Source organism: Etheostoma spectabile, chromosome 16 (genome assembly GCF_008692095.1).
Source record: "Etheostoma spectabile isolate EspeVRDwgs_2016 chromosome 16, UIUC_Espe_1.0, whole genome shotgun sequence".
In the NCBI taxonomy this organism is placed as follows: Eukaryota; Metazoa; Chordata; class Actinopteri; order Perciformes; family Percidae; genus Etheostoma; species Etheostoma spectabile.
The window spans coordinates 12,904,148-12,918,614 of NC_045748.1; the positions used below are offsets into that span (position 1 = coordinate 12,904,148).

The 14,467-nt window shown below is 40.6% G+C and overlaps 1 protein-coding gene across 25 annotated transcripts in view; it reads left to right on the forward strand.

Moving 5' to 3' along the window:
* The window catches only part of fnbp1b (formin binding protein 1b), a 61,232-nt gene that overhangs the window by 1,726 nt on the left and 45,039 nt on the right, over positions 1-14,467 (forward strand). For 6 of the 25 annotated variants that reach the window (XM_032538933.1, XM_032538938.1, XM_032538937.1 and 3 more), the window contains exon 1: positions 12,858-13,221. The exons of 1 other annotated variant lie outside the window; for it this stretch is intronic. In XM_032538933.1, coding sequence (XP_032394824.1) covers positions 13,075-13,221 — 147 coding nt within the window. In that variant the 5' untranslated portion in view covers positions 12,858-13,074. Of the gene's footprint in view, positions 1-5,874; positions 5,932-12,857; positions 13,222-14,467 lie in introns of those variants that run through there. 18 more of the 25 variants (XM_032538935.1, XM_032538950.1, XM_032538954.1 and 15 more) reach the window with 8 other exon arrangements.

Below are 14,467 nucleotides of genomic sequence, written 5' to 3' on the forward strand. Positions count from 1 at the left end.
TTTGAATACACCTGTGCTTTTCCTACTAGGACATGTCAACATGTCTGCCGTGAAAAAGGTCTATAGTGTGAAAGAAAACCGCTGTTATATTTTGCTCGTGAATTAAATTAAAAAAGTCTCTCGTCTCCTCCCACTACAGCATGGAAACAACGGAGATTACAGGACTGTGTCAAACTATTTTTACGACTCGATAATAAGCAGCTGGGCTGAAGGAATTCCTGTTGTTAAGGTTTTGTTTCAGTGGCTCTTGTTATTCATTTTGTTGTGGAAATGATCCACTGTCATTCTGCTGTCTGTGTTCTGACAAACTGCCTGGAAGAGGTGCTGGCATGTTGTTGCGGGATTCATTGCACATTTAGTTTAAATGGTGGTATGTTGATTGTGTGTGTGTATGTGTGTGTCAGTGCAAACATGCATATGTGTATGCTTGCAAGTTACTACATGGAGTTTGCATTTGAACCTGCAGGAAGGGTCACATTTTATTGACTTAAAGTCACGATTTGTAGGCACACAAATCTGCAAAACACCTGATCACAAGACTGCAATGTGGAGCACTTTTCTTCTACAATGAAACTGCAGTTTAATGTCAATATTGTGAGTTGGGCTCCAACAAAGAGGCCTGAAAATAGATTCAGGCATGTGTTTTCCTTTCTAAGAAAAAAAGGAAGGGGGGCACTCCCCTGAATTCTCCACTAATTTACCTGGTGCAAAGTTCACAGAAAAAAATACTAGTACTCCACATTCTTGCGTTTTCCCAGTGACGTCAGTGTATTTTTACTTTACTACTGCAAGGCTTGACCGAGAAATGAGAAAAGTCATGCAAAGTGGACATAGCCTGGAGACATTTTACAGGCTTTCATGTGTTCCTTCAGTCTGGAAAACATTTGAAAGTTTTTCAAGCAGAGACCGAGCTATTGCAGAGAATAATGTATTACAACCAGATGCGCGCTGAATGGAATCCAGACACTTGTTCCTTTAATCTCCGTCCATGCAATAGGGCAGCAGACCACAGCCATACTCTACAGGTGGCTGTTGCCACTGGAGAAAATAAGCACACAGCTTATTTTCTTGTTGTCCAACAACCAGATCAAACAGCAAAACATGAAGTAACAACAGTGCTGTTGCTGTGGCAACACTTTAATGCAGAGCAAGGGCAGGATGTTGTGGTTTAACCTAGAAGTAGCTTGTGGGGCTGCAACTAACGATATTTGGTTGATAAATGGATTTCGTCAATGAAATGTCAAAAGAAATGTGAAAAAGGCTCATCACAATTATCTAGAGCATGATGAGTAATTCAACTGATTTTTTTTAAAATAAAACTTATACTTCAAATCAAGCAATCTGATTGGTTCAAAGCCGCTGTATGTAGGATCGGGCATCGAGAACGGGTTTTTACAAATTACGATTCGAATGGAATTGTTGTTTAATTGGAATCGTTTGGAAACATTTGTTTTTGAATCTGATCAAATTTAACAGGTGCAAGTTTTGGTTTCCGTAGCGACCACCGTACTTCCTGGTGCTTATTCTGTTGCAGCCACAGAACACAGTAAGCGGCGCTTTAAAGTACGGTTTTATTTTACATTGAAAAAACCTGGTAAAACTGTAAACCACCATTGAATCAAAATAAAATGTTTCTCTTATCTGTGAAATAAGCATGTGACCCGTTTCAAATCCACCCCTCAAAGAATCAAGAATCGATAATTACTGGAATCATAAGGAAGTATTGGGATTGGAATCCGAATTGTTAAAATCCAAATGATGCCCAACCCTAGCGGTATATGGTTATCATACGTCTAATTCCTTTAAACAATAAGTATAACTCTTTATTTTATCAGATAGTGAAAGCAGATAAGACAGGAAAGGGGGGGGGGGATTGACACACAGCGCCAGTTGGATTTGAACCCAAGGACTCAGCCTACATGGGACGCACACTCTACCAGCATGCGTTAAATTTGGAATATTTTCACTCCCTTACCCTGCTGTCAGACAACCCTTTCCGACAGGGAAATGAGGCCATTATCTCTAATATTTGTCAAAGCCACCAGACTCCATTGACAAAAACAGTAGTTTTACCTTGCAGAGGAGTTGCTGTTTGACTGCTGCCTCAATCGGTTATTAGTTTGTGTTATTGTGTGACTGTCGTGGGCTATTTTTTAATTGTCCAACTTATAGTCCAGAACCCAAGGAATATAAGTTTAGAAGTTAAAAAAGGAGGCTAGATGGTGCAACATGACGGATGAAGGATGAGGCACCACATGCACCACCCATGCATCTTATCATGCTCATCCTGTTCCGCGCTGTGAACAGGAAGATGAATGATGTTTCAGGAAGGGAAGTTACAGTTGAGCAGGGTTTCTCAACCTCTCACTAACACAACTGCTTTGGTCGAGGTATTGCAAACGGGCCTTGCTGTGATATGCAACATTCCTGCTTCATAAAGTGATAAGCATAGAACCTTATTTCAACAAAGACCTGTTGGGGAGGTTGTCACTGAAAAGTTTGTTTAGGCTTTGTGCATCAGTGTGAGTAAAGCACCGCAGTCAGTTGATAGATTCCAAAATGCTGAATGCCTTTGGTGCAACATCATAGCACTGATTATAGTCTTCACCGTCCGCCTAAAGACAGACTCTGGGAATGTATGAAAATTATGACCATAACTGGCCTGTTCTTGTAGCATTACCAACAAGGTATACAACAACAACAACAACAAAAGTGTTTGCTTAAGGAGACTCTTATGCTGCAGAGAGTCCAGCTCTTTGAATCACCTGCAAATATTTAAGGCAATAAACCTATACATATATATATATATATATATATATGCCATATTATGATATTACTATACATATATATATGTAACATATATATATATATATATTTTATATATATATATATATATATATGTATAGTAATATCATAATATGGCATAATTATTGTCTTTTCCTGGGTTTAAAGGCTGCATTAACAGTAAAGTTGTTACCAGACTATTGTAACTTTTCTATTATTTTCTCCATATCATCCAGCCCAATAATACATATATTTTAACATATGACAGAGTTGCGTTGCATAGTAATGAAATGTAATGGAAGATGACAAAGTGTTGGTCAAAGTCTTAGGAAATGGTAGTTGTTTTCTTTTTTTACTAACAGAGAATGAAGTAAATGTCTCAGCATCACATGAATGCATGCACAGTAAGGTCCCCGGACCCCTTCCAAAAGAGGCATTATGTAAAAAACGCAACCAAAGGAACAAGGAAGTCAAACTGAGGGAAAACATGTGACTGTTTCTCAGTGCAACAGGGGTCAGAAAAAAAACAATTAAATCATAAACAATTGTTTTATTCGTTCTAAATCAAGCGGTGCTTGTTGTGAAAGTTTGAAGAAAGGTACATTGCAACCAGTGGCGGCTGCTGGTCTTTCAAACAGTGCCCTTCGTTTCATTTGTTTATCAACACTGATTCCAGGGGCCTGTTGCACGGAAGTAGAATAAAGATATCCAGGATAAGTGAAAAAGCGCAGCTTGACTTAGTGTGATCTGCTCATCGCGGCTTAATCGGTTGCACGTTTGCCGAGCCAGGATAACAGGTGGAGCTATGTCAGCCAGGTGTAGATAGCTGGGATAAGTGCACGTTCACGGCTTTCTCAAATAGACCCACGTTATCGATCACAGATTTACTGATGCAGAGATGAGAAGACGCATGCCCCATTGTTTCACCCAATGAGCAGCTTCTAATGGACAGTAACGAGGAGGGAAGAATATGCAAAAAGGAATACGCTCTTATCAAACGGAGAGAAAAAAAAACGACATAGCGGACCCGACTGAATGTGTGGGGGTTTAAATCTACTTTGCCTCAAAAGTGAGCAGAGGGAACAAATGTTCCCCAGAAATGACCCTACGAGCTTTAGGCTTAATTTCAACCTTATTCACAACGTGAGAACATGTTTTACAACCATGCACAAATCTCTATAAGCTATATCTAATTCTTTGTACAATTAATGTTCATACAGACAATCAGAAAGGGACAACAACTAGAAAAAAGTAAATGACTTTAATACACGCTGTGAACATATATTAAAACAATATTCATGTTTTTTTATTCTTCTGACAAGTGACCCACCAAAATAAAAAGATAGAAGCATTGTGTGTTTCCAGTGTGATGAATGTAACTACACTACTACGTGCTGTATAGACCACGTTATTAGTCCAGGGATGGAACTTATTGAGAAGGTTATGAAACCAATGCAAGCTATAACAAAAAACATAGGCCACTTATTAGGAGTACACAAACTACCCTTTATTAGAGAAGGACAGCAACAAGAAAATTAAATCATGAATGTTGGTCTCTGACCAGTCTGCCATTATCATCTGGGAATATCGCTACTTAATTCGTCACACTTAATCTCCGGAGCGCTTCCTTTATAAACCTGAAGCTGAGACCACGGACGCTGCGCTGCTCATCTCTACTTTTACAGAGAGAGAGTGGACACTGACACAACTCGCAAGTCTGCTGGCAGGCAATAGCCACCGGCCACCGGGCACCGGGCACCGGGCAGCAGCCACCGGCCACCGGGCAGCGGCCGCACGCCAGGCAGCCTCGACATAGTACCGTCCCACCGGGAAAAGTCCCACACCACATCAGGGTGCCAGTGCAACCATTCCTAACATCTAAACAACTGTAGTAGGGTTTAAATCAAACTCGCGAAAACAAAAGTGACAAGTAGGCTAATGCATGTTAATATAAATAAAGCAGAACCATGCAGAAGACAATGAAATACTGTTAAACACGTTTATTTGGGATCAGACGGCACTGTGAACACATGAGACTCCAGGATTACTTAGCCTGGCTGTTAGCCTGCTCTGGACCAGGCTAGCCGCAAAGAATAAATCTCCATGGTTACTTGGCTGGGCTTGATTCATACTGTTTTTGTGCAACCGAGTCCAGCTAAATTCATCCAGGATAACTTGAATATCCCGGCTTAATCCCTTATCCTAGTTTCGTGCAACAGGCCCCAGGACAGGTTTGAAAACAACACCACAATCTGCGATGGAACTGAGCTTGTAGCTTCGGCGACTTTTTAATAGTACAAAATCGCTAAAATCATAAGGACATGCAGCCTTTACGACGGACCCTCCAATCATTACCCAGAAGCCCAGCGTCCAGGCCAGCCCACTCCTCCATTGACCCCCAGTGATGCTGAGCGTCCGTGGGCGGGACATAATCGCAGCATTTATTTAATGAGCATCTAGTTTTAAAGCACAAAGCAAAAACTGTTCAAAGCAGCCTCATTGAAGTCCATGGACGCTAGGCTTCAGCAGGGAAATGCACTGTGACGCTACGGGAATGTATGAGAAGGAAATCAAATCTGCTGATTCTGAACAAACTTGTCTTCGAGGTGAACGTGTTATAACTCATTTTTAGTCAATAAAATCTTAACACAATGTTTGATCATTACATTTTAGGGGAAGCTGAGCATCCCCTGCAATCTTAAAGAAATCGCCACTGATCGCAACATCTTCGAAGTATTTCCTCTTGGGGCTTGGGTGTCCGAGCTAGAGCCGGCACTCAGAGCAGCAGAGGTGCTATTAACCAGGTCAACGTTATTTTGCCAAGGGAGATCAAAAAGACAGGTGACTAGATATTAGCAGTACATAGTAGCTTAAAATGAAAAAAAAAACAGGTTATATATTCTCCTCTGGCTTTACGTTTGAAAAAATAAAGACTACAACATCTTTCCACTATGACACACCTTAAATGTTTCACTTCTTCAGTGGGGTTAGCTTGGGAACTGGAAGTAAGCTACTTTTCTCACAGTTACATGCAGAAGCCCGCTCTTAATAATCTGTAGGATGTAAAAGGATTGTGTCTTGTCACACAACTATTGATGAGGCAACATGGACAAGGCTGAAACTCTTTTGAAAGAGCAGCAGCTTAAGGTAAGTGGAACTGCACTGGGGTCGTTAGCATTGGCTTTAAACTAGTAGGCGAATTGGCCCATGTGTGGTCCTTGACTAAACCATGCTTTGCCAGTTACATGATTGAAATGGTGCGTTACTTTGTTTATTCAGTGTCAGTTGAGGCTTGATTATCTGTCTTGCCATTGGGGACAGCTTGACAGATGTTTGTCTAGCATTTTTAATTGTAGGCACACGCCTATCTGTAAGGCATCGCCCCTCATGTAATTGAGAAGGGAAAGTGGTATTGTCTGCAGAGGCCTTTTAAATTGTTTTCTCTCAAGTCATTAAGTGGTGCTCCAGACTTTGCCAGAGGGACACAGACTGCAACGTCCAATCAAAACCTCATGGCATTGTTTTGGGGGATTGCAGTCATGCATTCACAGCAGTGAGAGATCAGGGCGGATCTCCTGGTAGTGTTATTATGAGTCTGAAACCTGTTGTTAGACTGAGATTTCCTCAGTGTTTTCTGCTTTTGTATTTCATCTTATCTTAGACTCCCCCAGGGTCCAGCCTCATCCCCTACTGTCCCCCTGCACTTCCAGGACTGAAACCTGAGCTAGGTTGTTTCCTTCTGTCAATGGGCTGAAGTAAGGGGGGGGGGGGTCCAGAGACTGAAACCTTTGGCAGACGACGACAGACATCCTTTCACCCCCCATTAAATCTTATACTTATAGCTACCCACCTGCTGACTCAGTGATACCACCCCAAGCCCATTTTCTCTTTAGCTCTTTCTTTGCATGACAGTAAAATAGTGATGAATGGATCCACATCTGATCTGTAGGGCTCAGTCTGCACCCTGGGGAGCGTGAAGCAGTAAGAAAGGAGGATAGGAAAGGGGGGCGGTATTCCAATAGAGTAGGGTCACCTTCATATATGTAAGACATGCAGATGAATTACAAAGAACAAGAATTTCCATTTTATCCGACCCTTTGGCAAACACGCATACGTAGATGTATCTTCAATTTTGTGTAACAGATTTGTAAACCTGTACATCATGGCAATTAGCATTTCTGTTTACCTAAGCTGCATCCAATTGATTATCTTTGAGATTTCTATTTAGAGCTGCAACAATTTAAGTGATTACTCAATTGTTCTACGAATAGACAACATAATATTAACCTGCAATTCTTTTTTATGATCGATTTATCTTTGAAGTAATTTGTTTTTCTTTTAAGCTTACACTGTAGTAAATTGAATAAATAGTAATACAAAAAGACATCTCCAGGAAGTCATGACAGGCATTTCCAATGTTTTTGTTGTTTTTGTGATTAACATTCAAAACATACTATTCACAACATGAACATATCCGCCCCTACGCCTTCACCACCAACCCAAACAAAAATCAAGAATAGATGACTCAGTAACTAACCATACAGGGAAATAATGACGAAATAGAAAATAAGCTACAAACCATATAAACATATATAAATGACAATCCACTGTTTAAAAAAAATGTTTTAGACCCTAAATAATTAATTAAGACGTTCTGTCTCGGGCTTTTTCTAAACAAGAGGGGTAGTCATTCCCCTTCCTCAGAGCTGATAGCAGGGAGGGGTCCGAGCCATTTTGTCATCTTTTCCATGAAACGGTGACTCAATCCTTTCTGTCAAAGACTGTTGGAGCCTCTAATCTGTAAAGTCAGCCTCTAATCACCGCTGTGACAGTGGAAATTATATTGCTGTTGGGTCTTAGTCTCATGAGCTCTGACATATTGTCACCTGAGCCTCATAGCCTCCCATGTTCTCCTAACTACTGCTATATAGTACTACAGACTGTGTCATTTGTTCTTGAGGCTGTGACAGCGTTGTCAGACTAGTGGACTAGCACGAGCACAGATTACCTGCGCTGTTTTACAACCTTTACGGTGGAGGATGAACAAAGGGCTACAACCTCTTTTCTCTGCAACTTCTCTATTGAAACCATAAATGCGTTTAAGCCTAAGTGTACCTAATTGTCAAGGTACAGTGTGTAGTTTATATTCAAGTAGTGGAATAGTGATAGCGTGTGCATAGAATGACACAAGTATTCAGTAAAAAGAGCATTAGCGGTTGGCATTCAAAATAGGTTAATGATTTAAAATAATTTGATCTTAATCCATGTAATGGTTTTACCAAATTTACAATCCTGATTGTAAAAAGTGTTTATAAATTGTAACTTAGTGCTCAGGATTCATAGCCTTCCTCCGCAGTCCTACATACTGATGCTCAATTTTCATTTCCCTTCAGTACACCGTCTGGGTTTGCGGTATATTCTTTGGTTTTCTCCAGCCAAATCTTTACCTGTCCAATCAGCAAACTGAGAGAGGGCCTGAGAATGATGACGTGGAGGTTGTGCGCTAGTTTGAGTTGTTTTTCCGTAGTGGCGGCGGAGAAAGATGCAAGCGAAGCCATTCGGTCCGTCGTGGCAACAACGCTGACGAATATCCAGAAGTCAAAGCCCGAGCAAGAACAATCTTTGCTGATTTGGTGGCCATGATGTTGTGGCCCTCCTCCCCACGGGGTTTGGGAGAGGTTTAATTGTCCAGCCCGCTTCGTCAGTGGTGACGGAGTTGGCTAAGGCGAAACGCTAGCGATACTAAGTCAACATCACAACCAAACGTTAGCGACTGGTTATGGAGATCCAGAGTGGCACTGGGCAGATCCAGAAGTTTTAAACTTAAACAGAGTACCCGCCTTCAAGGAAGTTAACACAAGCCAGACTCTCTGTATAGATGAAATGTATGAGACTCCTGCTAGGACCAGGCTACAGGATTCACACATATAAGAAACAGTCTAATATCTTTGGCTACATTGAATGCGTAAGCGTTTACTTTGGGATTGTTGTTGTTTCTTCCATTTTTTTGGAGCTGGCACAGCGCTGTGAATACGTCAATCTATCGTCAGCTGTTATCAGAGGACGCAGGCGAGGGAAACAAGAAATCAAAACAGAAACTCACAAAATTAAACTGCAAATACGCTCATTCACAGTCAGTAAGTCGTTTCCTGTACAGTGTATCAGTAGTTTTAATTTAAAAGAAACATAGACCCTTGATGATCCATTTCTGTGTAAAAGGGCCACACACACCTGTGGTAGTGGAAGCGTAGTTTTGGAATGTCCACTCTGCTTACAGGACACGCGCAGTGTAGCCAGCCCATAAGAAACATTCTGTGTGCAAAAGGAAATGATGATTGGACTGAATGCTAGGAGGATTTTCATTTGATCTCATTGGTACAGATTTGACCTCTGGAGTGTTTTTTTGCAGTCTGTGTTTATTAGTAACAAAAAGCAAATGGATGTGACAGCACAGATGTTTGCTGCAGCTAGCTAGCAAACACACCAACTGTATACATAAAGATGCTAATGTAAATTGTATGGACTCAGTTCTCCATCTGTCCTGTTTTGTGATCATGAAGGCCAAGAAACAGTGGGTTTGCTGCTTGTGGAACAGTAGTGGTCTGTTATTGTTCTTCCTGAAATCTTTTCATTTGGAAGGCAAACCAGACTTTGTAGACTTTGTCCGTACCATGTTGAACCCTTTTAGCAGTTACTTTACGACTGCATAATGTGAAATGATTCAAAGCCATGATGACAACTGGCTCATGCAGTTACCACACAATTGTCTCCCACACTGCATGAAAATATTCTAACTGCTGGGAGAAATGTCCAGCCCACTCTCGCCTTCCTTAACATTTCCTCATTTGTGTTTTTTTTCTCCTTCTCTCTGCTTTCATCACACTGACTCATGTACTTTCCACTCTCCTTTAATTGCCTTTGTTAAACTGATGTTAATGGAAACCGATCATGTGTGATACTTCAAAAATAAGAACGGGTTTGTTCTCTGTTTCTTAGCTTAGATTTGTCCTCTTACGGTGGGAGAGTTAACCTCACATTTTTGTGATTATTGAGAGGCTGTGTGGGCGTGAGGAGGCTTCCTGGCAAGCTAGAAGATCATTGTGGTCTGTTAATGCTCGCTATTCCGCAGGATGCTTTGTCAAAAGCTTTTTGCTTTAGCAGGAATATCTTTTTTCATTCAGGAGTTATTTAGAATAGGGCTGTATGTGGGGCGCTGTGGACATTTATTAGTGTGCATGATGCCAGACAGAGAGGGTGGAGGTCGTTTATTGTATTACTAAATGGGTTAGGCACTAAATGACATGTGAAAAAATATATCAATCACTTCCTCTAGCGGGCGGTGGCTTCATTCAATAACAGAGATGGTCTTACTCACAAACTTAATAACTTTACATCTCTCCGAGTGGGTGTTACCCCCTAGTGTGCTGCACATTAGCATAGAAACAGATGGGTGCATACAGATGCATTAAACACAGTGAGATATCTGAGTCTTTCCAAGTTGGATTTTCTGCTTGCCGTGCCAGGCAGCCTTTAAAGAAGTGCCATCTTTACTCATATCCTGAGATGAGACATGTCAGGGTGGAGTGAAAGTGCTGCCACGCAATTCAGAGAAATTGATAAACCGTTTGCGCTGCCAGCAAAAGAAGGACCACCGAGATATTGAGCTCATTTTGACAATGAAGTGAAAGTACTTGTGTACACCAAGTCCTCTGAGCCCCCGCACAAATAAAGGGTTGGAGATACTCTAGCGTCAGCGTAAAACTGCTCGTTATTTGCAAGAGGGAATAAAGCTAGAATCTCAAACTCCCTGTGGGCTGTTAGCAGGTTAACATGTTGGCTTTTTCATCTAGTAGAATTAAAGAAGCTGAGGAACTCGAATAGCAGATACAGGAGATGTTGTAGGAGATCTGACATAATGTCTTCCATCCTTATTCTATCTGTACAGCCTAACGTTCAGGCAATGATTCGTGTGTTTTCTTACTCTACAAAGCAATATAATTTAGAGGGAATTAAGCTAATGTGAATGAGGGAATGCTCATTTTACCATAGATTTGCCCAGTACACTGTTAACCACAGCATGACCACAAGCTAAAGTGTGTGTTTATCTTGTGTTACCACCAGCAGACCATTCCAGCGAAATACAATGCTCTAGGTAAAAATAACAACCCCGCTCATTGGCTGTACTAGCCATACTTGTCTGCATAACTTTTATCTTGTCTTATGACACCTTTCTGCAGTGTCAGAGTTGAATTAGTAAGTAGGGAAATACCGCAGAAGGGAAATACATCAGCAACACAGACGAGTAAAACACTCTTGTTTTACCTGGAGAGGTAAGCAAGTGATCGGGGACTCGAAAGAGGAATGCAACACATGGTTGGCACATAGCCAGATGGAGTGATTTGATCCTTCAAGGGAGACATTTGACTTTTGTCATCTGAAGCTAAGCTATTAAACTGTAGCTGTAGTGAGTAAAGAGCCATTGCAAGAAGAGGAGGCCTTCAAGACGCTGACAGGAAATAAATGGCAGCACGTCACACAGATCTATTTATGAACTGAAACTGTGAGTGAGACACTGTTGGGTCTAAGTGTAAGACGCATACGTTTAATCTAATCTCTCATTTACTACCGCCGTGATTGTCAGCAGACTTTATTGCATGCTAGTGCTGTTTGTTTGTATGTTATTTCCCCCGTCCCCGCCCCCCCCACCACCTCCTGAATGTTAAGCTCCTACAGTATGATGAAATTTAAAGACTCACACCTAGCATTCAAAAAGGTACTTTTTTGCAAGAAAACATGTATTTATGTTCAAATTATGGTTGTATTATGGTTGTTCTTTAGCAGAAAAAGGTCTACATTAGACATGTAATAGCAGCACATAGCTTGAGTGCCATGGCCAGGGACTCACCTGAGCCATGTATAGCATGGTAGTGGACAGCTGAGCAGGGGTGTCATTTACAGTAACACTGAAGTCAGTGTTAAATCACCACATTTGCCCCGTAACATGTTTCATGTGTTACATTTGTACGGATCAATGAGAACATGATGTGGCCCGACTGATCATTTAGGCTGATATTGCTTTCTGGGACGTTTGAAAAGAAAATCAGAAAACAATATATTGGCCAGTAGTCATTTGTTTTTAACATAGACTGACAATGTTGGTATGGATCCCTTAGAAGTACTTAAAGAAAAGTAAAGAATTGTGACCAACTTCCCTTGAGGGGCTTTACAATCTGCACAGCATACAACACCCTCTGTCCTTAGACCGTAGATTCAGAAGATTAAAACCCTGGCAAAAAATACTCCAAAAGGGGGGGGGGGATGTCTCAATGGAAAAAGAATACTTGTTTCTATAGGAACTTAAACCCACCCTGGCATTTCTGTACTGCAATTTCTTCCATTCATCTGCGGACATATACACAAAAATGTATATATTTATAGATAAGATAAGATAATATTGGCCAATTTTAGCTCTAGAACATGGGTTTGAAATCTAACTTCAGCTGAAAGTGAGACTATTAGTAGATTGTAGGTCACTTGTATTCCAACTGTACAGATCCATGTATTACAAAAAACAGATCCATCTGTGCCATTATATGAATTGATTTCTCCCATCAATTCCGCACTTGTTTTAGCCATTAACATCCATATGCTGTTATCAAGTTCATGGGCCATGAGATGACCTCAGCCTAATCTGGATTACCTCCAACTCGTTCACTAAATGAACAAGCCAATAGCTCGCTATGTTGCAACAGTTTAGTATATAAAGTTTTATATGCAGTTTATAAATTGATATATGTATATATAGAAATGTTTCCTTAAGGCAGAAAGAATGTGTTATATAAGATTTAAAGAGCCTTATCCTCTAAAAAGTACAAAAACAGCTCTACAAGAACAATGGCTAATGTGTGTTTGCTGGCCTAGCAGGGATAATCCACAGAACAGCAGCGTCCTATTGGGTGGTTAAGGTAGTTAGAAGGGAGCTGGAGTAATCAGATTAACAACTACGTCATTAAATCAAGTTCTGTGCTAGTTACAACAGTTCTCTTGTTCCTTCACATTGTACTTTTGGTTCTGCTTGCATTGGATGTACTTTGATTGATGAATATATTTTTTGATTACCAGGATATATGATGTGTTTGGATTCAGTCTTTGCCTTACTATATGCAGGATCTTAAATCCTGCTTTGCTTGACCAAGATTTGTTCCTCTACTGTATTCCCCTCCTCTGAGATGGATTAACTTCGTTCGGGGCTTCTTTTCTCTTCTTTGTTGTCTTGTGAAAACCGTGACCATGTTGCGCCGAAGAAGTGAGTTTTTTGTTTTCATGGACAGTGTTCGTTCCCTGAAATTGGAAACGGAGGAGCAAAAAGAAGAGCACCAACTGACCCCTTTTGAAGAGTATCTGCAGGTGCTACTGCAGATGAAGTTGGCAAGTGCTGTAAGTGTACAGAGATGTAAAATGATCCTTGCATAAATATTCTTTTTAAATCAATTTCCATTTAATTCAACAATTAGACCAAAAAAAGTAATTGTTAAATCAGTTTATAGGAATTTCACAAGGTCAGAGCCTAAAAGAATGCTGCAATAAAAAGTTTCTTTTTGAATCCATGAATGAATTGACCACACTTCCGGTCACTGTGGCTCAACTGAGAGGCAGACATTTCCTGTAGCCTAACCACTGCAACAAGGGCTGGCATGTCTTATCGAGTGAGTCAATTACTCGCACATGATACTGTTAAGTGACATGGACATAGGCAGAGGGACTAAATAGCAATTGCGGTTGTGCAAAAGCAGACACAAAGATGAAATGTTTTATGAGCACAGAAGCATAATACACGTGTGCATGCATATACTAACACACATTCTTACATTTTTAGACTGGCAGAGGCGTTTCTATAAATATCTACATGGCATGCAAACAAGAGCTCTTACACATAAGGTCACTCACTGCCCCAAACAGCTGCTTGGTGGTTACGTTGGTGTGTACATGTGTGCATTTATTTGAGGGCATGTGTTTGTGTTGTAGTGTTTTGCATAGATAGCCAGGCATTGAATGACTGCACCTTTACAGTGATAGTGAAAGTCTCTATGCAAATATCAGCTCGGTTATTAGTGACTGAATCAAAAATGTAAAACATTATCTTATGCAGTAGGGCTGGGCAATATATCAATATTATATCGATATTGTGTTATGAGACTAGATATCAGCTATTGTTGATTTTGGATATTATAATATAGTGATATGACATACGTGTTGTCTTTTCCTGGTTTCTAAAGGCTGCATTACAGTAAACTGGAGTGATTGGAGTTACCAGTCTGTTCTAGCTGTTCTATTATTTGCCTTTTCCCCACCTAGTCATTATATTCACATTACTGAAGATTAGTTATCTTAAATATAAGTGTGTACGATATTTTGTCAAAGCATTAGTTGTCAACCCTACAATATCGATATCGAGGTATTTGGTAGAGAACATAGTGATATCTGATTTTTTTCATATCGTCCAGCCCTATTATGCAGCAAGATATAGATGTTTTGCATTGCTGAATTAACTTATTTTGACAGTATTGTCCATTGTCTTAGCCTTTGTTTGCATTTGTGTGTTAAATTGTCATTTAGCGTGGGTGGGCAGGGTGCTAATAAACCCTTCTCAACCCTTTACAACCCAACGAAAAATAGCTTAGGG